Here is a 24922-nt window from a genome sequence, read left to right as displayed (position 1 = left end):
GTTTCAATATTACATGGAAATAAGAGGTAAAAATTAAAATGTCAGTAATGTGTCTAATACTATATCACAGAAATTCATGTTCAAGATTATGTTGTAACATTTGGCAGAAAACTTTCCCCAAATTTTATCTTTTATCTCAATTATTCATTTAATTCAAATAAACACCTTAAACCTACTTGTTCTGTTTTACCTTCCCTAAATTAAAACATATATATTTTTATCTACAGGATGGATAAAAATAATCTGAGATTAAAAAAGGATGATGCCACCCAGGCAAGAACTTTCTTCAAAACTTTTAGGATCATTAAGGTTTACTGTAATCTACCTTGAGGATTAGAGGTCATTACCTTCTTCATGAGGCTTTCTTTAGTTGTTTTTTCTTCTATCCACTGTAAACACAACCATCAAGATAGCATAAAGTTGACAGAAGGGAAATGAGGCACAGTTGTGGATGTCACTCTGCAACCAGTTGTATCAGTTTCATCAGTTTATCCATAAAAAATCTGCTTTGAAAGCTGTGTCTAGAATATTCATCTTCTTCATACAACATTTGTCTTACTAAATATCTTTTATGTATTACGAAAATATTTAGTAAGACAAATGTACAAATCTCTTATTTCAACTGAGTCATTGGAAAGAGAAATATTCTGAGGATTTTCTTGAGAATAAAAAAAGTTTAAAGCATATTACATTTTGAGGAAAGGTTCGAAACATTTTTGGTGTGGGATAATGATAAATTTAGGCTTACTTCTAACTTTGTACCTCAAACTCTTCCTTTGTCTTATTTCTCTCTCTATCCAAATACAGGTTTGTTGTTTGGAGTATCTGTGCATGAGATGATGTACTACATTTCCCCTAACAAACTCAAATGTATGAATTTCCTTTAAAAAAAATCCCTTGAAATCCCTGCCATACTATTTAAAGTATCTTGAGAATACTAAAGTCCTGAATTATAATAAAATGCAATTGATTTGATATCTAATGTCTGTCTCAATATTTATAAATCTGCGTTATAATTTGTTCATTGTCAGTCTGTACCTATATTAAATTTTACTGAATTATGTACTAACTGTTGTGACTGTCTAACGGCAGTATAATGAATACTGCATTTCAGTTCAAAAGTTTTATTAAATTTAACAGTTCCTGTTATATAACGGAACAACATTGAACAAGATGTTGCCACTGAAAATGTATTTCATAATGTTCCGTCTCATTTTGCATTATTTATTTTGTACATCAGTGCAAATTTAGGTGAGTAAATGCGGAATTTTGCTCTTCAAATCCTTTGTTATTTTGCCATTACTGTAAATCGTTTTTCTGAGGTAGAAAAAATTGCAACGAAAATAAAATTTTCCTTTTTACTGGGCTTTTCTGAATTAAGAACTGATCAGGTACAATGAAATTTTTGAAAAAAGAAGAAACAAATTAAATTTATGAATTTCCCGGTTCAAAAAAAAAAAAAAAAAAAAAAACTTTGGAAAAAAGTTATAGAAACTAATTTATTATTTTTTATTTTAGAATGTTTTTCAAAATTTACAAGAATGTACCAAAATAACAAATGTAAACATTAAAATTCAGTAAACTGTCAGTGCGAAAAATTCTACCAATAATTTTACTATAAAGAATATGTCGGGATATGAGACAAGAGTTAGACATTAAATGCAAACATCCTGATTCAAAATATATCAATTATTCATCCGTACGGTATATCAAGAGTTTTTCCGACAATCATTTGTATATAGCTGGAATTGGTTCAAGACAAAGTAAATGATAATTTCATTGTTTTTTATACACATTTTTGATATCAGCTAATTCTTATTCAGCTTCGACTTTGATGTAGACATTATCATTTCCATATAGCATTACTTTTGAAGCAAATCACATTTTCATAAATAGTCATAAAGCCAGTTTAAACTTTTCGGAGCGTTTCTGTTTCTTATTTAAGTGGAACGAACAACATTATTCCGAGGTCAAATTAAATATCCATACGTCTTCCTGCAGCCCAATATCCACTTACTACCAGAGTCCTGAGGCGGACAAGGACTATATCTGCAGTCTGGACAAGGACAACGGCGTCCATCGCTGCAATAACCTGCCTTCGTCTCGTTTCGGAGGCCGCCCCTGCAATGGGACGGCGCTGCCCTTCAGTGACAACAGCCCCTCGGAAGGGTCCTGCATCAACTGGAATCGCTACTATACTAACTGCAGGGCAGGGGACAGGAATCCCTTCCAGGGGGCTATCTCCTTCGATAACATCGGGCTAGCGTGGGTGGCTATCTTCTTGGTGAGTACTGTCTTCTAATTGTTCTGCTTTTCAATATCCTCAGCCTCTTTCTATAGAACAGTGTTTTATTTCCTTTATTCAGTGTTTTCCTTGTCATTGTCTTTGAGTTAATTGGAAGACATTTGGTCCCATTAAGATCACATGATCTTCAGGACAGGGAAAATGACAAAGACTTGAAACTATGTCTTTCTTACATTTATACTCATGGATATTTGATGGCATATTACTTGTTGTTCATATAATGCCAAAGGAGTTTCTTTGTTTGCCTATTACATCCGACACCCAACACTATCCTGCTGCAAACGCTGCTATACAAACATGTGCACGTTCTTAATACGAATGTTATCACCAAAAAGCATGAGCTATAATACATTGGTCATCAACAAGAAAAATTGCAGTGAGTTGAATCTGAAAAGACCCTCCTGGGGACTTTGGGGAGGGGACCTCCTGGAAGACATTTGACACCATAAAGATTACGTAATCTTCAGGACAGGGAAAATGACAAAGACTTGAAACTGTGTCTTTTTTACTTTAATATTCATGAATACTTGACGGCATATTGCACGTTGTTCATATAATGCCAGTGGAGTTTCTGTGCTTCCCTACTACATTCAACATTATCCTAAGTAAACATTGCTTTACACACTGGAGCGCCTTCTTACTACGATTGTTATAACCGAAAAGCATGGATTTAAATACGTTGGGCATCGAAAGAAGTAATTTCTATGAGTTAAAACTGAAAAAACACTCTAAGGGACTTTTATATAAAAAAGATTTATCTTAGAATTATGTAATGAAAGAAATGCAATAGTATTTCTGAAAAATTTAATTATTAAATACTGAAAAATTTAATTATTAAATACTGAAAAATTTAATTATTACAAATAAGAAATATATCTTATTTGTAATAATTAAATTTTTCAGGTTTTTGTCTTTTTGTCTTTTATACATTTAGGATTAAAAGAAAATAAGCAATACAATATCCGTTTTGAACAGAAAAGTAAAATTACAAGTTCTTTTTTATGAATAAAAACTGATAAAAAATGTTCAATCCTTTACGATTTCCTTTAAATTAATCATGGTTTAAGCAACAACAAAGATATCTTCTTTCGAAAACAAATAGCTGTCATAATATTATATTCTGAACACATACTTTTATATTGTAACACGATTTTAACCTTTTGCATTTGAATTGGGATCTCTCACTTATTACTCAAGACAGTGCATCATTTTGACGCTTTATTCATTTATTTATTTTTCAATCTTGACAGTTAAAAACACCTACAGAATGGTAAAAACATGTAGATTCAATTCATAAAATTCAACTTAAAATATATATATATATATATATATATATTTATTTCTCAAATAATAAACAAATCCTTGTAACAAATAAATTATTATGCATCGAATTACTTTCCCAAGTGCAAAGGGTTAATATCGTGATATATCATGATATCAACAGGAATACTGAAACTCATTTGAATTCTCCAATTCCCAAAACGGCATTTATCACCAAACTTCTGAACATGTCCAATTTATAATCTCACTTTCTCTATGCTTCCTTTTATAAATAAAAGTAAAAACTAAAATGTTTATGCGTGTCCTATATATCGATTGTAGCACGATCCTATTGATAGAGCTGGCACAGAATAATTGCATACGAATTCCAAATCCTCCTGTCCTTAACCATTTGTCACTATTTCGAGAGACTGATTCTGTCTGTCTGTCTATCGACGTAAAAGCTTTTTTCCAGCAGTTCTCTTCGTGTTCGTAACACCTCGGAGCGTTTGGAGTGGCATATCGAATATCGATGGAAAAATCGATAGGAATCTCCAAACAGAGAGAGCGCTTTGTTTGCAGTTAATAAAGTGTTGGTGAAGGCTTTGTCGGACTGAATGCATTGAATAGTTATACACTGTCACGGACTAGGCTCCCGATATGAAATTGCGCGGTGACTATATATTTTCCGATGGGCTTTATTTAAAGTACTCTCTCAAAAATTATCAAGAATGGATTCCACTCTACAACATTGTTACGATATTAAACTAGATACAGATACTTTTCACAATATTGTGAAAATATTAAACAAAATTTAAAAACATCTTAGTACAATATGTGCCAAAATATGCAGCACTGAAATGAAAAGATGAACAAAATTACATTATTGTCATCTGTGAGTTTATTTTTCCACAAAAGAAATTGACATATATATACATGCATACTATTAGCGTGTTGATTTACCACGGCATGCGTAATGTGTTCAAAGTATGCACCGCCTCGCTGTAGACAGTGTTCATATCGTTCACTCAGATTCTCAAACATATCCTGAAACAAAGGTTGCTGCAGAATCCGGCAAAAAAGCGATGACTTTCTCACGTAATGCAGGCACAGTTATTGGTGGATCTTCAAAGTTGAACCAACTCTCCTTTAACATTCAATAGTTATCCAAAATTAATAATCTGCTTTTTAACTCTAATATGTTCTGTCAGCATTTTTTATATATTCTTATTTACTTTTATTTTTTTTGTATTGTATACAAAATTAATTTTGAAAAAATTATTGAAATGAGCGAAACATTTTGTACAGAAATTAAATTTATATTATTGAAAAGCAAATTTTTTTATTATTTAAAAATGGCCTAAAAATAAATTTATTCGCAATTATTTTTGGGAGGTTTGGCGGGAAACACCAAAAGCTTAATTTTTAATTAATTGGAAATGTGAGAAGATAGGGGATTTTAATGGCACTAATTTTTAATGTAATTAAATAAACATTAGAATTCATTTAAAGCCAATAAAAACATTTTCAAAAAATAATTTAAATAATAAAAAAGTTTAAAAGGTAAATATTAGTCTTAAATCATTTTCTTCTTTATATTATAGAATATTCTGTAACATTGTCAATTTATCACTTTAAGACTCCCAAATATAATAACTAATGATTTATGAAGAGTTTTTTAAAATAGAAATAAACTATTTTAGAATTTTTTTTCAATAGTTGTTACGTTTTTATAATTGCTTCTGTCCTAATAAATTCTGCTATTATTTTTCTACACACACACACACACTTAAAAACGATGAATGAGAGTTTTTATGTTCGTTTAAATTCGCGGTACTGTGGACCAAGGCGTTATTTATCTCCTTTTAACTACACCACTTCGTTTTTTTTCGGTCCTTTATATTTCTATAGATTTAGAGACATTTGTGTGTTTTTTCCTTAGATATAAGACATATCTAACTAGAAATTAACTTTCAATAGCAAAATAAACCTGCAAGTTGAAAGTGCCACCTTTGTTTATATCAGCAGTATAATTACAAAACAGCATGCTTTAAAACTAATTGTACAAAATATATTTTTTAAACTAATAATGAAAACAAATTCAATGGATAGATTGACATAACGTGATAAATAAATGGGAAATCTTTACTTTCGGTATTTAACACTAGGTTTAAATACCGAAGGGGTCGTTTTTACCCCTCTGAGAAAACGTTTCGTTAATTTTCTTCAAGAAAATTATTGCCATATTTTATGTGAATATTTTAATTCATTTTTATTTACATTTATAAGACTTATAATAGCAAATCTTATCTCCTCCTTTTTTTAGTTTCGGAGGAAATGCATATAGTATACTTGCTTTTACCGAATTGTGTCATTTTGACCATTCGAATAAATGTTGTTGAGAATTCATACATTTATATTTTAATATGTAACGAACTGATTGGGACGCACATAGATATAGGCATAAATATAGAAATAAGCATGTGTTAGTAAAATGTGTGTATATAAGAAGCAAGAAGACGAAGCCGAAAATCAATCATATGGAAGCTATTAAGGGTTGTTAGGAAGAAGATGTGCCATTCAATGTTTTGGTAGAAGATGATGGCAGAAGAATAGATGAAGACCTAGATTAGAAAATAAACTTTTTTTTAGTAAATAAACACAGAGGAACTGCCTTTTCACCACACCATACCTCAACAAATATATTGAAAATATAAAAAAAATTTCTACTTCAACTTCATAATAGATAGGTCAATTTATGTTTTTTCTAATTAAATACCGAAAAGGGTCATTTTGACCCCTTTGGTAGAAATAGGTTTTAATAACTCATAATAAACCTAGTGTTAATTGAAATCACACTTCTTATTACCTATGTAATCAAAAACTGCCACCCTTACATTCAGTAGAACCAAAACAAATAACATGGACATTTGTTCCTTTATTTACGATGATAGGTTGTCTTGTGGTGCATTCAATTAACAATACGCTCGGCATAGAGTCATAAGCCTTCGTATATGAATGAAATCCCTTTACATGTCATCACCTCGAATCTCCCGACCCAATTATTGCATATCACCTGCTAGACCGTCTTCAGGGCGATCTGAAACGCTATCCTTTTCGGCTTGTTTCGTGTCTTAATGTGAAGTTGTGCCCTCATTTGAAGCTTAGACATCATTATGTTCAAGATGACCTTTTGATGTTATCAAGTCAGATTTTAAAAATTCTAGCATTCTGAATTATGCGATGAAAATTTAAGTTAAATTTCAAACAAAAATAATGATATTGTTGCTCCAGTCTCCATTTCTTTTCTAATTGTCAAGTGTTCTATTTTGTTTGCAAGAAGTGTGAACTAAAAGGGTAGGTTTGAATTAGGATGATCGTAAACTGAATTCCATCTGAGCTACTAACGTATAATATGATGTAAAATGGCTATTGTAGTAGTTGCATTACTCTGTGGATATTAGATGGCGATGCCTGATTAGGTACACATCCCATAGTGCAATGCGATTGTTATTAAAATGAGATGAGATGCTTTTCTGTTAAAGTGTACGTGCTTTAATGTCTTGTCTTGTCTTCGCGTTTTGTGTTTGTTTTGTGTGAAATGTGATCATTAAAGAAATGTTCCCAAAAACATACGTCCTCTTGCTTCCACTGCACGGATCATAATGATCTTCATTCCACCACACTATAATATTATTTTTTCATTCGCATCATTTTTCCGAATTTATAAAGTATATTTTCTATGGAAGAAGAGATTTTTATATTTTTCATTATAGAAGTATAATGTGAGATAAAGGGGTAAAGGTTCAAAAAACATTTTATGGCAGAATCCTTTAAAGATTAAGATAGAGATTTAAAAAAAATATTAAAAGGAACCTAATTTAGTTTCTCAGTCTGTGAAACATTAAGATAAAAATTTAACTTATCTTAAAATCTATAAATTATTTTATTTTTGATATTCTTGCTTTATAAACTAATTATGTTCAATTCTATTTATATAATTTTTGTGTTCTTTTAGTAAGAAGATCTTTTTTAAATAATTTAATATTTTTAAAAAATTATTGCAGGTGATAAGCCTGGAGGGTTGGACGGACATCATGTATTACGTTCAAGACGCTCATTCATTTTGGGATTTTATTTATTTCATAGTTCTGATTGTGGTGAGTATTATTTTAAAAGATAGATTATTTGGACAAAATTTCTTCTTCGAATGCAAATTTTCCTTTTCCAATCATGTTAGCGAAAATCAGATGCTGTCGGTCTGTCTGTTATGAACCATTCTATGAAATCCATAGCAAAGGAAAAAATAAGAATAGAATAATGCTTCTTATTCCTTCCCTAGATGGATCCCTTCAGTTTTATAATATACGATATATCTAGGAAAAATAAATTACTGGGCATAAAAATAAATATTAATGCTCTTTATGAAGTTCTTTTTAACTGCAAGAAAAGTGAATTTGTAAAATAAAATATTCCTTTATTTTTGAAGAAAGTCTCTCTAAGATATATTAAGAGAATATAGGCTGACATTACATAAAATAAATAGACAAAAAAATACCATGAAATAAAACCCTTTTAATTTTGCAGATCGTATACTTAATAATACTTTATACTAAATTTACTCAAATAACAAATGATTTTTACATCACGAAATAGGGGATGCTTTATACTGCTATCGACTTCTTTTGTCATTCTTTCTTGAATCACAATATTAAGCCATTTCTATGAGCACACATTTTAAAATTCGATTCACAATCAGATAATAAATTGTGTTATAATTTTTTTTAGGTGGTGTAATAAAGGCAAATATTTTTTGCATAATTTGGGAGCATTTGTCTTCTATTTTTCGATTATAATCATTTCAATGGTTCAAAAATTTTGGTGATGGTACAACTATCAATTTTCAGCAGAACTTACCATTGTGAGGAAAGGGTAGCAGATATGTTTAATGATACAACATATATATCATTAAATACTATCGATTATATAGTTGTATATCGATTATAAGGAAAGCTACAACGACTTAGGATAAAAAAATTGCTGAGGCTGAGATTTTTAGCTATGGCTGATATATTTAATTCTATTCTTCGTTTCTTGAAGTCGCTTTTTGGTATTTACTTAACATCAAGCATGCACCAAACAAGAGAAGCATGCTTTAAATTAGATGTGATAAAATTCCTAAAATTTAAGTTATGCCAAAAAATGATCAAATGTTTCATTCTTTGATTTTGATCATGTTTTTTTGGGTTTTTTTAGCGTAAAAGCCACTTTTAGTCAAGTTGCGAGATACTCATGGTACTAAAACGTTTGTATCAATTTATAATAAAATCGAAATATAAAATGGGTACAAACTCCAAATGTCTAAAAATTTAGAGCCTTTATCAATAACAAAAACGAAACCCTGATAAAATGATGATAAGCTTATGCCATAAGTCCTGCCGCAAAAATTTTTAAATAATCGTAACATTCCACATTTTTTTAAACAAGCCAAACAAACCAGAAAAGTTCTTATAGAAATGTTTACGTTTATTTTGAAATTCCCTTTTAAAAGAAAAATGTTAGTTTCGAAATTTTATGATTTAATTTAATGCCTTTAATGTATATTTTTCGAAATTTTAATTTCAATGTTTTATTGTGTGTTAAAGAATTGCGTGGGTTTCAAAAACATCTATTAAATTCCACGAATCTCATATTCTTGATTGTGTACACAGTGAAATGAAATTTTTCTAGATATATTTAGAAAAATTTAAGTCTAGATACATTTTTCTTTAAAAATAACAATGCGTTTATTTTATATTAAACTTTCTGCGATAGGCTCACATCAAAACCAGTTTTTGTTTTATCTGTGTTAGAAAAAAATGATTACTTTGTCCTCAAAACCTAAAGAATTATTCGAATTCCTACATTAAAAAGTAAAGTCCGCTTTTGTGAAAGCGAAATTTGATAATCAGACCTTTTTACAAAGTATTATTAAAACCTTTTTACAAGGTATAGCCCACTTGTTAGTTAAAAATTATGCATTCATTCCTAAAATATTATCATACACATTGTTGAAGTAATATATGTTATATTAAAAATCTGAATATAAAACCATGAAATCCACGCCGAGTCTAAGGTCAAATGACTCTTTTATAGACGTCATTCTCTTACTTTTATAGATGAAATGAACATGAAAGCAAATTTATTGGTCGTTACTTAGTGGAGTCATCGTAAAGAGAGCGATGACGCAAATGAATTAGTACTAGAATATATTTTCTCCGGTTCTGTCAGCTCCATGTTAGGCACATTAAAATTTCTTTAGCATTATTTCGTCCATCAAATAAATTAAGCTAAAGCGATAGCTTACCTAAGCATAGTTTGGAAAAAGAAAAAAAAAGGAATGTAAATTAATCTTAGAAAAAAACACAGAAAATTTAAAACAAAGGAGTTTTTTTTTTCTGCTCATATTTTCTTTTCTTCTCTACTGTAGAATTTCTTAATCAAGAGATCTTAATCTATAGAGTTTCTTCATGAAATTGATTCACTTGACAACATTGCCTGTAAATTCACTCCATAATTGAATTCTCAAGTGAATACTTTCGTGATTTTTAAATTGAATTTTTACAAATATTTCATACATATCTTTCAAACATGTGTACCAGGTTACGATCAGAAAGATTTAGTTTACAAACTCAAAACATTCCACAAATTCTAAATACTCTGTAACGATATGCCTTTTCCTAATTATTGTATCTCTATCGGCCATAAACAAACAGTGTCAATGCATAATGTTATTTAAATCCCATTTTCATCTTCAGGTCGGTTCCTTCTTCATGATCAACCTGTGCCTCGTAGTCATTGCTACTCAGTTCTCGGAGACCAAGAAACGAGAAATGGAGCGCATGCGCATCGAAAGAGCCCGTTTCAACTCTACCAGTACTTTGGCCAGCACTAATGCTTCTCAGTCCAGCGGGTGCTACACACAACTTTTCAAGTATGTCGCCCACCTCTTCAGACGTGGACACCGGAAGTTCCTCAGATTTTGTAGAAAGCGTAGACGGAAAAATACGCCTGAGCCTCCTCTGCCCATCACCTTGCGCAGGCGCTCTTCCAAGCGATGGCAGCCAGGCCAGAGTTCGCTCAAGAATAATGGACAGTCAGAATCCACTTGTTCGGCTGGGGAAGTCGCGAAAACACCCCAGGCCCCCTTTGCCAGCCCCGAAATATCGGATATTGATCTGGTGTCTTCCCCCAGGGATAATAACGGCCTGTCTGTGGATAGGCCTGTAGACAGGCAGACAGAGCCGAAACTCCAAGGAGGCAATAGACCAGGTACAATTTCTTTCAAAAATAATTATTATTTTATGCTTTTATCACTCTCTTATTTTTTATATTAAATGATTAAAGGTATCAATAAAGCTAAAATACAATCAATAAATATTCTGTAGCATTCACCAGAAACTGCAAACTGTCCGCAATTTTTTTTCCCGATTTACTACTATCCTCGAGATACGATGGCTCAAAGTTAAGTATTAAAAGTCATATATTAGAAATACAGTTAGAGTAATCATGCGAATTTTCGCAATGCAACAGGCATATTAATGAAGAAAGCATATTAATATATTCTGAAGATTTCAATTCAACGTCCTTTTTCTACCCCTCAGGTGTTATAGCATACACATCTCATTCTTCTTTCGGAATGTGTTTCTTATATGTAGAAGCCCTGTGCATTGCATTATAAAGTTAATAAATGAATTTATTCAACAGTAATTACAAATTGAAATTAATAGTAATTTCACTCATTGTCCAATACTAATAATCTAGTATCAAACTCTGCTGCTACTCTTCTTTATATAAAAAACAAAGATAGCCTTCATTTTGATATTGTTACGAAATTTCCCGGGGTTCGTTTGGATAGTGGGAATGATATGGTGTGGAGAACACTCAATCACCAGGTGGCAGTAGAAAATAAAACAACGACGTTTATTTATACGAAGACACACAGGACAGCACAAAGACGACAATTATATACAGCACAGAAGACGATTATCTTCAGCCAAGACGTGCAGCATACAACAAACTCTACAGCAGACAGTAGCACACAGCTTAGTTCAGCACTAGCTTCACTCCGTCGCTTCTCCGTTTATTTTTGGAGGACCAGTTCTTCACCGTCGACTCCACTGGTTCACGACTCAATTCACCACTACTCTCTCCGATCTGATTCACGACTCAATTCACCCCCGCTTCACGACTGCCCGGCAAATGCGGCTGCTTCCTTTTATAGGTCTCAGGAGGCGGGGCTAGAAGCCGCTCAACCAATCAAGAACGTTCGAGGCGTAACTCAGTTCCTACTGGACGGTCGGGAAAATTCTCGATGTTTCGGGTACAATGTATTTTGGCGCCAAAGTCGCCAAATTCGTCGCCAAGTTGCCAAATGGTCACCAAGTTTGTCGCCAAGCTCTGGGACCTCCCATGGAACCAACTATACTGGAAAGCCGCATCACAGGTTCCTAACAATATTATTATTATAGGTATCATTAAAAATGCATAAATAAAATAGTAAAATATTATTTTTTTCCAGAAATGAAATCGATTCTTGAGCATTATCTATGATAAAAAAAGACTTTCACACTAAATGTTTGGGTAGAAAAATTATAATTCTTAAAATATCATAAAAACCTCATTGACCACAGCTTGGATATAAACTTGGATCACTTAAAATATGTGAAATTACTAAATTCATCCAACTGGATTATGAATGCGGATTCATCTCTCCACTAGAAAAATGTCAAAAGGCTGGACTCGTTTTATGATGCAGTTCTTAGTCCATATCCAAGAGCTTCTAGACATCCTTAGCACAAACTTAATATGTTCACTGTTGCTCTTGATTTAAGAAAGTATCTACTAAATTATTTTCTCTAAATCAAATCAAATGATTATATTTTTCTCTGATTTCAAACCGAATACAGCAAGTTAGGCAATCATTGAAACCAAGGTTTTCTGTAAGATTTCATAACATTCTATCAGGCTCAAAATTACGTTATTTACACAAAACTTTGCAAGCAAAACATTATTTTCCTTTCTTTCAAAATTATAGACATCATTTAAATCCTATTTAAACGCTTTCAAATCGGACTGCAACAAATAATATTATCTATTAAATGTTGATTATTGACACGAAAAGCATTATTAAAGTTTACATTATCTATCCAGATGATATTAAATCAGTTGATCAGGTTTCTCTCTCTGTTTTTTTCCAGTAAAATTTCGTTTTCTATCTTTATCCTTTCTGTTTAATTTTTACTGCTCTCGAATCATCTTCTAATTGTAACCATTAATAATCCTTTGACTTTTAATTTTTTAGATGGTTCTATGGTAAACTCACTTCTGGGGGGTCCCACTTTTTTCTATTGGGTACCTTCACATTTTTCATACATTCCTATTGGTAACAAAGGTGAAAGATACGACATATACCATCAACATTTAACAACATAAGTGATAGAAGTCTCATAAGTGAAAGAAATTTGGCAACATCTCGATTAGGAGCCAAGATACGAGATACTTCTAGATATTTCGATACTGTATTCAGGATGGTATAAAATAGGTACAAACGAGAGCTGGTCGATTAAATTCTCCCTTTGGAATCTCCAGCCAGTTCTCTCTGAGTACTTTGTATTATAATCCAAACTGCACGAAAACTAATATATATCTTTCATTAACTTCATTACTTGTTAAAATCATTTCATATATTTAGCTTTTTGAATTTTTAAGATGAATTCTTTAATGAAAAGAAATACCTTTATAGGATAAATTTCTTTCTTTCTTTTTTTTTTCAGAGTATATTTGTCGTTCAATTTCCAAGGATGCGGCCACTCAACGTAAGCAGTCAACACCGAGTAGCCGAACCTCTCAGCTGACATGCGCAGAATTGCTCGCCATAGGCGCTACTCAAAGCGCCGTATTGGCGGGATTCAACAATACATTCGCCATGCAGCGATTCCATTCCGCAATAGAAGGAGGTAAGATTTTGGGCCTGATAATAATTGGTGCTTAAATTTACTTAAAAATATAGAGATATCGAAGAATTTATTATTTCTAATTTAACTTTTATTCTTTCTCCTAGGAAAAGTTTCAGTTTCTTTATTATATTAATCCTAAGATATAAGTGAACTTTGACTTCATTACATGACACTGACGAACTGTAGGCTTAAACGCATATCATTAGAGAACATAGTCAATAGATTAATATGAAATCTTGGCGATTAATCGCTGGCATGTGATTAATGCACAAGTACCTTTATTGGCAATAATAAAATTATATTGGATTCTACAATTAATTTTCATAAAACTTTCTGTTCCAGCATTTTTTAAATAAGATTTTTTTTTTTTTTTTTTTGCTTTTTCTTGAAATTAAAATGAATTTTAATTACACTTTTCATAATTTGATGCATTTCATTTTTATTTAACAAAGTATGAAAAATTGAAGTATGAAACAGTCTATTAGAAATAATTATTATTTCTTCCTCTTGCAATCCCAGAAGTTACATACACCCTGTAAAAATTAAACCACATCTATTTGATTCAGCAACTCATTATCTAAAGCTCCATAATTTTAAATCTTACTTTATTATTAACAAAAAATATAATTTCTGCAATTTAGACCATTTACATTAATCAGAAATTATAGCAATACAATCCATTCTACAGCCATGCCTTAAACTTTCCGCAAAATCTTGCCTCACCTGGGCAGTGTTAATAATTCGTGACTCCCATATATACAGCTTTATGCAGTTTTCTAAATAGAAATGAAAAGGGGATTTCAAACTATTAACAAATGATTTTGCAAACCTGAATATCACTTCCAAAAGTGGATTTAAAAAAACACATCTGCACATGCGATAAAATGTAAGAAATGACAACAAAAATTTAATCACAATCTTTCTTTCTTCCCGTTGATCAACCTTTGTTCACGCCTGCAAAATGAGTATCATTTCCCTTTTCCAATATGAATCTCTTTTCCAAAAAAACCGATTCATTTAAAAATACATAATTAGTTCAAATTATGAACTGATTTAGATGTATGAGCCTTAATTTTCGACACTTTTATTTATATTTAGATATAATTTTTAAGTCAGAAATGTTTCAGATTATTTCTGACAATATCTTAAGAGATAATTTTCAGGGTGTGTGGGGAGGAGGGACGTGTATGCGGATTAAGTGTTCTTTAAATAGTCGCTGTTTCAAATAAAAATATTCCTAATTCTATTTCCAGCAGAATTCTGGAATTTCTGAACTAAAATAAAGCCATTCCGCTACCTATCATTCGGAGAGTAAAAAGTGTAAATAAACAAAGTGATAGGAATAAACTGCTTGCTTACACAAACCTGACAGTTGCCCAATAATTTTTGATACATTACAGTGGCGCCAGGCCAGATACCGAAGAAATATTTTGACAGACGGGCCCCTGACTTCCATCATTGCTACTTCTATTTTCGACTCATAAATTATTTCCCAGCCCAAGAGTCATTAATAAAAGTAAATCTCTTATTTTTATTCTTTCTGAAGTGACAACAACCTTTAATGTTGTTCCTTGGAAATAAATTCTGATTCTAGATTCAGTTACTGTTTAGCTTTCAAATATTTAGATTCAACGTCAAGCGATCTGATGTTTTCACATTAACCTCAGCTTTCTTTAAATTTTCACCTAAAATATAATTTATTCACTTCAAGAAAATCAAAATTTTCCTACGTTTTGCTACAAATATATATTTTTTAAATTGTGTTTTATGTAAAATGCCTGCGGTGAATTTGGATGACAACATTTAAATGTGTGTTCTTCCTGAAGTGACAACAACCTTTAATGTGGTTCCTTGGAAATAAATTCTGATTCTAGATTCAGTTACTGTTTAGCTTTCAAATATTTAGATTCAACGTCAAGCGATCTGATGTCTCCACATTAACCTCAGTTTCCTTTAAGTTTTCACCTAAAATATAATTTATTCAGTGACTGTTTTGCAGCAAATATTTTGATTGCTTGCCTTTCAGTTTCCATATGTAGTATAATTTTCAAACTCTCTTCAAGAAATCAAAATTTTCAGACATTTTACTAAAATTCTTCATTTTTAAAGTTCATTTTTAAATGACATGTCTGTGATTTATTTGCATTAGATGCATTGTTTATGATCATGTGACTGTACAGTTTCGTTCGACCATGACATATGCATGTTTCATTCACTGACATGCAAAAAAAAAAGATTTAAAAACTCCAATTGACGGCAATTTCTAATAATATATATATATATATATATATATATATATATATATATATATATATATATATATATATATATATTGAAAAATACGCCTGTATTTGGAATTGTAATCATATTCATAGTATATTATTAATTTTTAGTAAATGCTTAAGAAGTTCCTTTCTTATAGTTTTATAGTGACTCAATTACTTTATATTTTTTATTTCTTAATCTCGCAGTTTTTATCAGTCTCTTTTATATATTTCTTTTTATTAATTTCTACTTTTGAGTTCCTGATGTATATTTTTTATTTTCTTTATCATAAATAATATGAAAACTTTGTATCAACTTATCTCAAATTTTCTGCTATATGATGAATCTGTAATTCCATCGTCATTTAATTAAAATTTATCGATTAGCTTATAATTAATTTCGAAAATATTAAAATATTATGTCTTCGTGAAAATAAAATGAATTGAAAATTCAGATATCTATTGTATTAAAAAATGTACGAAAAATCGGCTGCAAAATACCTTTCTCAAAAATATGAAATTCACAAAAGTGAAAAAAAAATTAAACAATAGCTTATAACACTAAAGTTATGCGTCAGAGTCGGGGAAATTGATGTTTTTTAAAAAATTTTATAGAATAATCATTGTTACGAAACGAATTACAGTATCAAGATAATTAGAAGGCGTTGCATGTACTCATGTAGCACTCTATAACACCACATATTTCTTCTGCAGTACTGAGAAGTTACATTTACAAATAATTTCACCAAATAGCACGTATATTGGTCACAAATAATAATTAATATTAACGAATAATAAAGTGAATCAGTGAGTTCAAAGCCTATATATATATATAAAACAATAACGTAGATGACACAAAAAATCAATTTTATTACTTATTGTCGAATGGCAGCAGCTAAATATAAACAAATGCCACACGAATATTCCACACACATTCCACATATCAAGAGATATGACAGCTACACTCAGTGGCGAATATAGGTATTCTGCAGTGCATGTCATGAGATCCCTCCTTTAATAAGATGGACAACTTAGTTTCACATTTCAGAAAATCTTTAAAATATCAATGATTTATTTTAAGTTGATACTTTTTTTAATTTTATTTGTGAATATATGTATTTGTTTTTATTTGTATATCATGACTCCAGATTGATCGGCATATGCGTTTGAATACATTATTATTGAAGAATGTACTCTATTTTGCAAATATTTTAATAACTACGTAAACAAAATGAACTATAGTAACCTATCAATAATAATTTATAAAATTGTTACTATTATCCAATATACATCAAAGAATCCGTATTTTTTGGCAACAAGGAAAATAACTTATTTAATCAATCTGCTTGCGCTTTTCTTTGAGCTTGGTGGCTCTAGGCGTCTTGCTTAGTTGAAAATCCGCCACTGGCGACACTTAATACAACCCTTCGCTTAGCTAATTAATGGAGGTGCAAACTATTATAAAAAATACTCACAAGAGAGTTCACCATTCATTTAAGGGAAAGAAGCTGTAAAAGAAATCAAGATAGTAGAAATAAGCTCAAACAAAAAGCTTTTTCGAACGCGAAAATACACTTAACACGTTGACTGCTACATTACTTGTCCGTAGTTCACACCTGCTATCCAATTAGATGATCAATTCTCTATTTCAGTTAAAAGGTAACAAAAAGGGATAATCTAATTAAATAGATTTACCTATGGAAATGGATACCCATATCTTTTAAAATTGTTATTTCACAAAAAAATGGCTTTTGCCTTACCTCAAAAATATCAAATATAAATACATATCTTTTTAATGGTATCAGTTTTCATTTCTACATAATTTCTTTGTTTTCAATAATTTTTTAAAATTTAATTTGATACACAATCTGTAACAATGTTTTTAACCCTTATTTACACGATTTTTTTTCTTTTTTTGTGTGAAATAAATCAGGGTGATATAATTCATGCTCTAAATTAAAGGACAAATGTTTACAAAAACTCCTAGTATAAATATATAACATAAAATAACTAAAAAACACAGAATGAGAGAAATATCCTTCATCACGGAAATTTACATGTTAAGCTCAGTACAAAGTCTTCATTGTTCCTCTCTTTAAATTTCTCCACTCATTATCGCCTTTATTAGCAAAAAAATCTCAGATTAGCTACAAAAAACTATTCAAGAAATCCAACCATAACAAACAGCGGAATGACAAGTTCAAATCCGCCATAACAATTGTGACATTTGATGTTTTTTTTCTTTACAGCTACGTTTTTTTAGGCAATAGTCGTGAAAAAAGTTGCCATCAATAACCAATTTATAGTACACCTGTTTTGAGTACAAATTTTCGTTATGTTACTAATGTTATAATGTTATTAAATATTATGTTACTAATGTTATAATGTTATTAAATATTATGTTACTAATGTTATAATGTTATTAAATATTATGTTACTAAGTGTTATGATGGAAATTCCCATCATCATACAAAGAAGGATTAATCTTATGATGAAATTCAAACTCATTCATCAGAAGATTTAATCGCAAAAAGGATTCAAAAGAATTTTTCTTTACGGACATTTATTCAATGCAAGTAGAATATTCATTTTTGCTTTTATTTTGTAATATATATACTTTTATAACAAACTGATTCAATTAAATTCATGTTTTTTATTTATTGAATAATAAAGTAATTTTTTAGAAAAAAGTACATTTCTTCTTAATAGTTTAACAGTCTGAAATACCAATAAACTCGACGATCAAATTAGTCGCCAAAAACGCTTAAGCAAAAATCTTAAAAGGCCTATATTCCATGCCTCACTCTCTCTTTTTAATCAGCAAACTCTGAAAATAAATGAATTAATTATTATGACTAATAATTTTTACTTTATATAAATGTTTAGTTTATATAAATTAATAATTGGAAAGAGAGATCAGAATTTTTAAAAGATTAATTTGATTTATTTATCTTTAAAATAACGAAAACCAAAATAATTTCTGCTTAAAAGCGCATTTATATTTTTAAATTCATAAAAAGTTTTTATTACGCACATTTTTCGAAAAATTTAATATCACTGCAAAATTTTAAAATAATATGTTTTTTTCTTTCGTTATAATTTATTTACTACAAAGCTACTTGGGCATTTTTAACGTTTTTAATGAAGTGTGTAAGCAATCATTTGGTGTAAAATAATTTTACTTTTTCAGTAATTAGATTTTTAGATTTTAATATGATATTACAAGCTTTTATTGTAACGGATATTGCGGATTTAGATACTATATTGAATCACAAATTGAACCGTGAATATAGATTATGTGTTTATTTTTACAAAGAGAATTATTCCTACACTTAACATATTCCTCGTTTCACCATTCACATTCATTAGCATTAATCATTCATGCATCATAAAATCATCAAACCTAATTTCTGAATATTATTATTACGCGAAACCGAAGAACACGCAGAAATTTAAATTTATTAGGAAAAAATCCAGAAAAAAATATCTAAGAAATTAACTTATGAGAAAATTTTAAAATAGGATTTTTAATTTTAAAATAAAATATATTATCTTAAAAAGTTGTGCAAAAATCATAAAATATGTCAGTTTAAATTGTAAATAAAATGATGAATAATGATTAAAATCTTTGAAAAAAAGGTTAAAGATGATTGAAAAAAGATAAAATCTGTGAAAAAAAAGATGAAAATTCGATGCAGAATTTTGTAAGAGAAATATTTATCTCCCAAAAAATGTTAAAAGTTACAGTTTTCTATAAATTTTCAATATATTTAAGAGATGAAAAACAGATATTTTTATTATTATAAGAAAATATGAAAGCTTATATGAAACTAAAAAGAAACTTTTAGTATGAAACCAGAGCTACTAGAAGAGTTGAATCGAGTTACGCCATCCTGACGTGCATGCACTTAAGCAGATATTCACTTTTCCCTTTGAATATTTTGTCTTTTCGAATATAGAGGATTCAGAAATAAAATCATATAGCATAAATAAAGAGAATTCTTCCATTCTCTTTCTAAATCAATCGAAAGAATCATATGTTAAAGGAAATTGTCAAATCCTGCCAAACATTTAATTGCATTTATAATTCGATATTAATAATATGTGATCTGTTGGACAAGAATGGCAAAGAACTGACGAGTGGAGAACTCTCAGAGATACGTAAGCAAATCATCTTTTTCTGAGATCTTGGTCAACTAGTATAACATATATTATGACTATGACTACACGTCTTTTGTTAAAATGCATAAACTATCTACATTTTTTATCGATTAAGTTGAAGACACTAACATTTATTAACTTTTAATAAATGAATTTTCTACTTGATCGACAAGGAAATGTGTACAGTAGATATGATGAAAAGTCTTTTGTAGTTCTTAAAGTTTATAAACTATTTACATTCTTTAGTGATTAAATTGTGAACACTAACAATTACTAATCTCAAATAAATGATCTTGATCGACTAGAAAATATATACTATGGCTATGATGAAGCGTCTTTTTCTGTTCTTATAATTTGTAAATTATCTACATTCTTTATCGATTTGAAGATATTAACAATTCCTAACATTCAATAAAGGAATTTTCTTCTTGATCGACTAGGAAAGATGTACAGTAGATATGATGAAAAGTCTTTTGTAGTTCTTAAAGTTTATAAACTATTTACATTCTTTAGTGATTAAATTGTGGAGACAAATATAATTTCTAACCTCTAAAAAATGATCTATCCTCTTGATCTATTAGGAAAGATATATAATGGCTATAATGAAGCATCTTTTGTTGTTCTCATTATTTGCAGACTATACACGTTCTTTATCGATTAAATTGTGGACAATAATTATCATTAATCTCTAGTAAATAATACTTATCCACTCGACCTAAATGATAATTATTATTACTAACAACAACTATGATAATTATTACTAAGCGTCATTTTGTTGTTCTCATAATTTGTAAACTAATTACTTTCTTTATCTATTAAGTTGTAGACATTAACTACTACTAACCACTACTCTAATGATCTATTCTATTAATCAATGTGAAAAGATATCCTATTGCTATGAAAAAAACGTCTTTTGTTGTTTTTATAACTTGTAAACGATCGACATTCTTTATCGATTATATGTAGGTACTAACAATTACTAATCTCTAATAAGTTACCTGTCTTCATGATCGACTAGGAATAATATATTTTGGCTATGATGAAGTGCCTTTTGCTGTTTTTATAACTTGTAAATGATCTACATTCATTATTGATTAAGTTAAAGATGCTAATTATCTACAGTTATCTACATCTTTAATAAATAATATTTATCCCCTTGATCTAAATCCTAATCGACAAAGAAAGCATAATTATGATTAATATTAAGGGTCCTTTTATTCTTATAGTTTGTAAATTATTTATATTCCATATAAGATTGAAGAGAAATTATGAACTTTAATCAAATGATACATGTTAAACTTTAATTCGCGTCAAAGGGTTTTTTTTATTATTTTTTAATTCCTAGCTGGAGAGAAGCATTTCTCGGCTCCTCAACTCCTCTTCTATTCCCCCGACACGGCTGATTCCCGGTTGCATACCGCCGAAGATTACTGGTCCGAGCCCGAGTCCGAGCCTGGATCGACGGGACCTTTCTGCCGGTGGTGGGGTCAGCAGCAGAGCAAAGTCAAGTCTTTCACGGATCATCGATACTTCCAGAGGGGCATCCTCACCGCCATCCTCGTCAACACGCTCAGCATGGGCATCGAGTATCACAATCAGGTGAGTCACACAACCTGATTTGTTTACATTTGCAATGAGAAATGTAAACAAATATGATGATTTCAAGTATTATCCAAATTTAAAATTTGAAAACAAACGTTTTCAAGAATGAACCATGTAGACATATAAATTCGTATTAGCCTGTAAGATCATTGAAATGTTTTTCGAGGCCGCGATGGCCTGGTGGTAAGGTCTCAGCTTTGGAAATGGAGAGTTTCGGGTTCGAGACCCCATTTCATCTATGAACCGTTGTGTAAGGGGGTCTGGTTCACGCAAATTCCGTCCGGGCCAAACGTCATCCGTGCGGTGTGGATGTTTGGAGAGGAGGAGGTGCCAGCTCGGGTGTCGTCTTTTTCTTCTGACCGTGGTTCAAAAGTATGAGGGCCGTCCCAAATTAGCCCTAATGTTGTTCTAAAATGGAACGTTAATATAACTAGACTAAGCTGCAACTAAGCGAAAGCGACTAGACTAAGCAAAAGCGAGATTTATTATTTATGAATCCCAGTGTGAGCAGGAGAAAATTAAAATATTTTTAATATGCCCCACCGGTTTTTTATTCCTTAAACTATTCACATTTCACTACATTTAGTCATTTTTTCCTTTCTTTCTTTCTTTGCACTTTTCTTAATTTTTTGTGGCATATCACGCTCTTTCCAACTTTATTTCCTTTTAATCTAAAGTTTAAGTAATTTCGATGTTATATAGGTTATACACGTTTCTGCCGAAATACGTGTCTCTGACATTTCGCCAATATCGAGCGGTGTAAACATTTTCCACTGAAAGTGCTCTATCAACTGAAATTAACGTCGATGCACTGTCAACTAAAATCACTGGCTATTCCGAATTCTCAGATTTCCAGTCAATATTAATCAACATCTTTCATCTCCGGAAAGCAGGCCATTTTCTCCGAAAATTGTATCAGCCAATAACAGTAAAAATTACTTTATGAATCACACTAAGACCTCTTCATCTTACCTCCAGTGTGGGTGGACGTGAGAATAAATTCTCAACATATATATTTCCTATGATTTTATAAATTCCACATTTCACTTTCTCGTATACGTAGTATAGAGAAAGTACAGTAATTGACGAAAATTCGAATTCGAAATTTTGGCGAATCTCCAAGTCTTGACTTCCTTGTGTTCGAAAGATGCATTTCTGGAAGAAGTTTGTCTGTCTGTGACAAAGATAATTCATAAATGCTTTGAGCTATACAGTTGAAATTTGCTATATGGTTTTTACACCACCTTTGCAGATTTCTATCAGATTTTGAGTAAAATATGTTCTTAGGAAGTCCGTCTGTCCGATTCCTCGAATATAGTTAACACGATAACTACAAAAGGAATGAAGCTAGATTGATAAAATTCAGTACACAGATTTAGCATCTGTAGTGTAAACACCAGTCGAATTTTAAGCCAGATCCAACAGATTGATTGTCTGTACTTTCAGAAGCATATAAAAGCGATAATTTAGAAACCCGATGATTCAAATATACCAAATTTGGTATGAGAATTTGTAAGTACAAGTGCAGTTTTGTGTCAAATTTTTATTTCAATCGGTTGAGAAAAACGTGTCTAAAGAACAAATTCCATTTTTGAATACGATTAACCCATGTTAGGATTAATCGCCAAAGAAACTCGTCAAGGTTTGGTTTAGTTAAATTATATTAACGTCCCGTTTTTAAAGGGATGGGCTATTTTGGGACGGACCTTGTAATTTTGAACCGAAATCAGATGACGAGGATGATACTTGAGCTGGCACCCCCCTCTAAACTTCCGCACCACACCAACGGGAGGACGTTTGGCCTGGACGGATTTAGCGTGCACCAGCCTCACACGACGGTTCTTCGGTGGGTTCAGCCCTCGAACTTGCAGCCCTCCGGTTCAAAGGTTGAGACATTACCACTAGGTCACCGCGGCCTTAACTGATCAAGAATGACACGATAGATTCAATAAAACTGCTAAATTCATACCAAATAGTTAATATCTCGTAACTATTGTCGACAATACTATTCAAGGCGTTCTTTGGCGTAACAAGTTTATTAGAGAATATGCGAAAAAATTTGGGGAAGACTGCTCCCAATGGTTTAAACACCCATTGCAAATATTTAAACTTTCACTGCTTATGATGATATAAAGCAGATGCGAGACATTTTGTTATGTATAATTGCATAACAAAATGCATGTACCAGATTTAGCCTTTGAAATGTATTTTTTTTTTTTGTCATTTTTTTCTAGCCTGACGAATTGACATTGGCGGTGGAAATCAGCAACGTCATCTTCACGGCTATCTTCTTCCTAGAAATGATACTCAAAATGTTTGCAGAAGGCTTCTGCAATTACATTAGTAGTGGTTTTAACGTTTTCGACAGCGTCATCGTGGTTCTCAGGTATTTCTTTCACCTATCAGTCTATAAATAATTATGTGTGATTGTAGGAATATTTTTTTTAATTGAACGTAGTCCCACTGATTATGATACTGAAAAACTATTTTTAGAGTAAATCATAATTGCTTTTTGATTTATTTTAAATCATTAGTTAGCTGTGTAACTGCATATAGCTTTCACTTGTTCAGTTCAGTACTTCCAAATCTAAAATATTGCAATTCTTTATATTATTATGTACTAATGATTGATGCAGTGATACGGCCCACTGAGCAGCCTCAGACTGAGTATAAAAAAGTAATTACAAAATTTTAAGAACAGAAAATTTTTATTTATTCTTCATAATTTAATGTTTATGTTAATGTTAACGTTTTAAAATAAAAATTGCTATGAAATATTTTACTGTGCATTAGTACCTATTTCCTTCTGTATTACTAATTATCTGTAATGTTTACGTCTCATAAAACCGCGAATCTCCATTGTTAAATATAAACATGTCCTCCTTTCATCTTTCCTCTCACCCCTATTTTGTCGAATTAAACCCTTCCCAATGCATGCGGAAAAGCGCGGAGGGTTTTACAATCCGTTGTCAAACAGTATTTTATCACTTCTCTTGATTGTACGATGCAACTTTGTATTCACAGTCTAATTCATTTGGCCCGTTAGGGAGACATAAAAACCAAAACATATACTATTTTGCTATGTTGGCGATCAATGAACATATAGTGGAGACAATATTAAAAATTTCTAGTAAATACCGAAAAACCGGTATTTAAAGTAAAAAATTGTAAAACCGGTATTTTGAATACCGGTATTACAAAATTGTACAAATGGCTCAAAATACCGCTATTCGGTATCCCGGTATACCAGTATTGCAATCCCTACCTACAACTTAACATGCTGTAAAACTGCCTACAATTAAACTAGAACCGTTTAACCGACGGCGTTAGTA

General features: G+C 30.9%; 1 protein-coding gene across 3 annotated transcripts in view; it reads left to right on the top strand.

Annotated features, from left to right (window-relative positions):
• The window catches only part of LOC129968689 (voltage-dependent T-type calcium channel subunit alpha-1G-like), a 126041-nt gene that overhangs the window by 37002 nt on the left and 64117 nt on the right, over positions 1-24922 (top strand). For all 3 annotated transcript variants that reach the window (XM_056082836.1, XM_056082835.1, XM_056082834.1), the window contains 6 exons: positions 2002-2284; positions 7633-7725; positions 10363-10876; positions 13381-13563; positions 21334-21587; positions 23825-23976. In XM_056082836.1, coding sequence (XP_055938811.1) covers positions 2002-2284; positions 7633-7725; positions 10363-10876; positions 13381-13563; positions 21334-21587; positions 23825-23976 — 1479 coding nt within the window. The remainder of the gene's footprint in view (positions 1-2001; positions 2285-7632; positions 7726-10362; positions 10877-13380; positions 13564-21333; positions 21588-23824; positions 23977-24922) is intronic.

This window comes from Argiope bruennichi, chromosome 5, assembly GCF_947563725.1.
Source record: "Argiope bruennichi chromosome 5, qqArgBrue1.1, whole genome shotgun sequence".
In the NCBI taxonomy this organism is placed as follows: domain Eukaryota; kingdom Metazoa; phylum Arthropoda; class Arachnida; order Araneae; family Araneidae; genus Argiope; species Argiope bruennichi.
The sequence above is the reverse complement of the archived record's forward strand: the minus strand, read 5'-3'. Positions and strand labels throughout refer to the sequence as shown.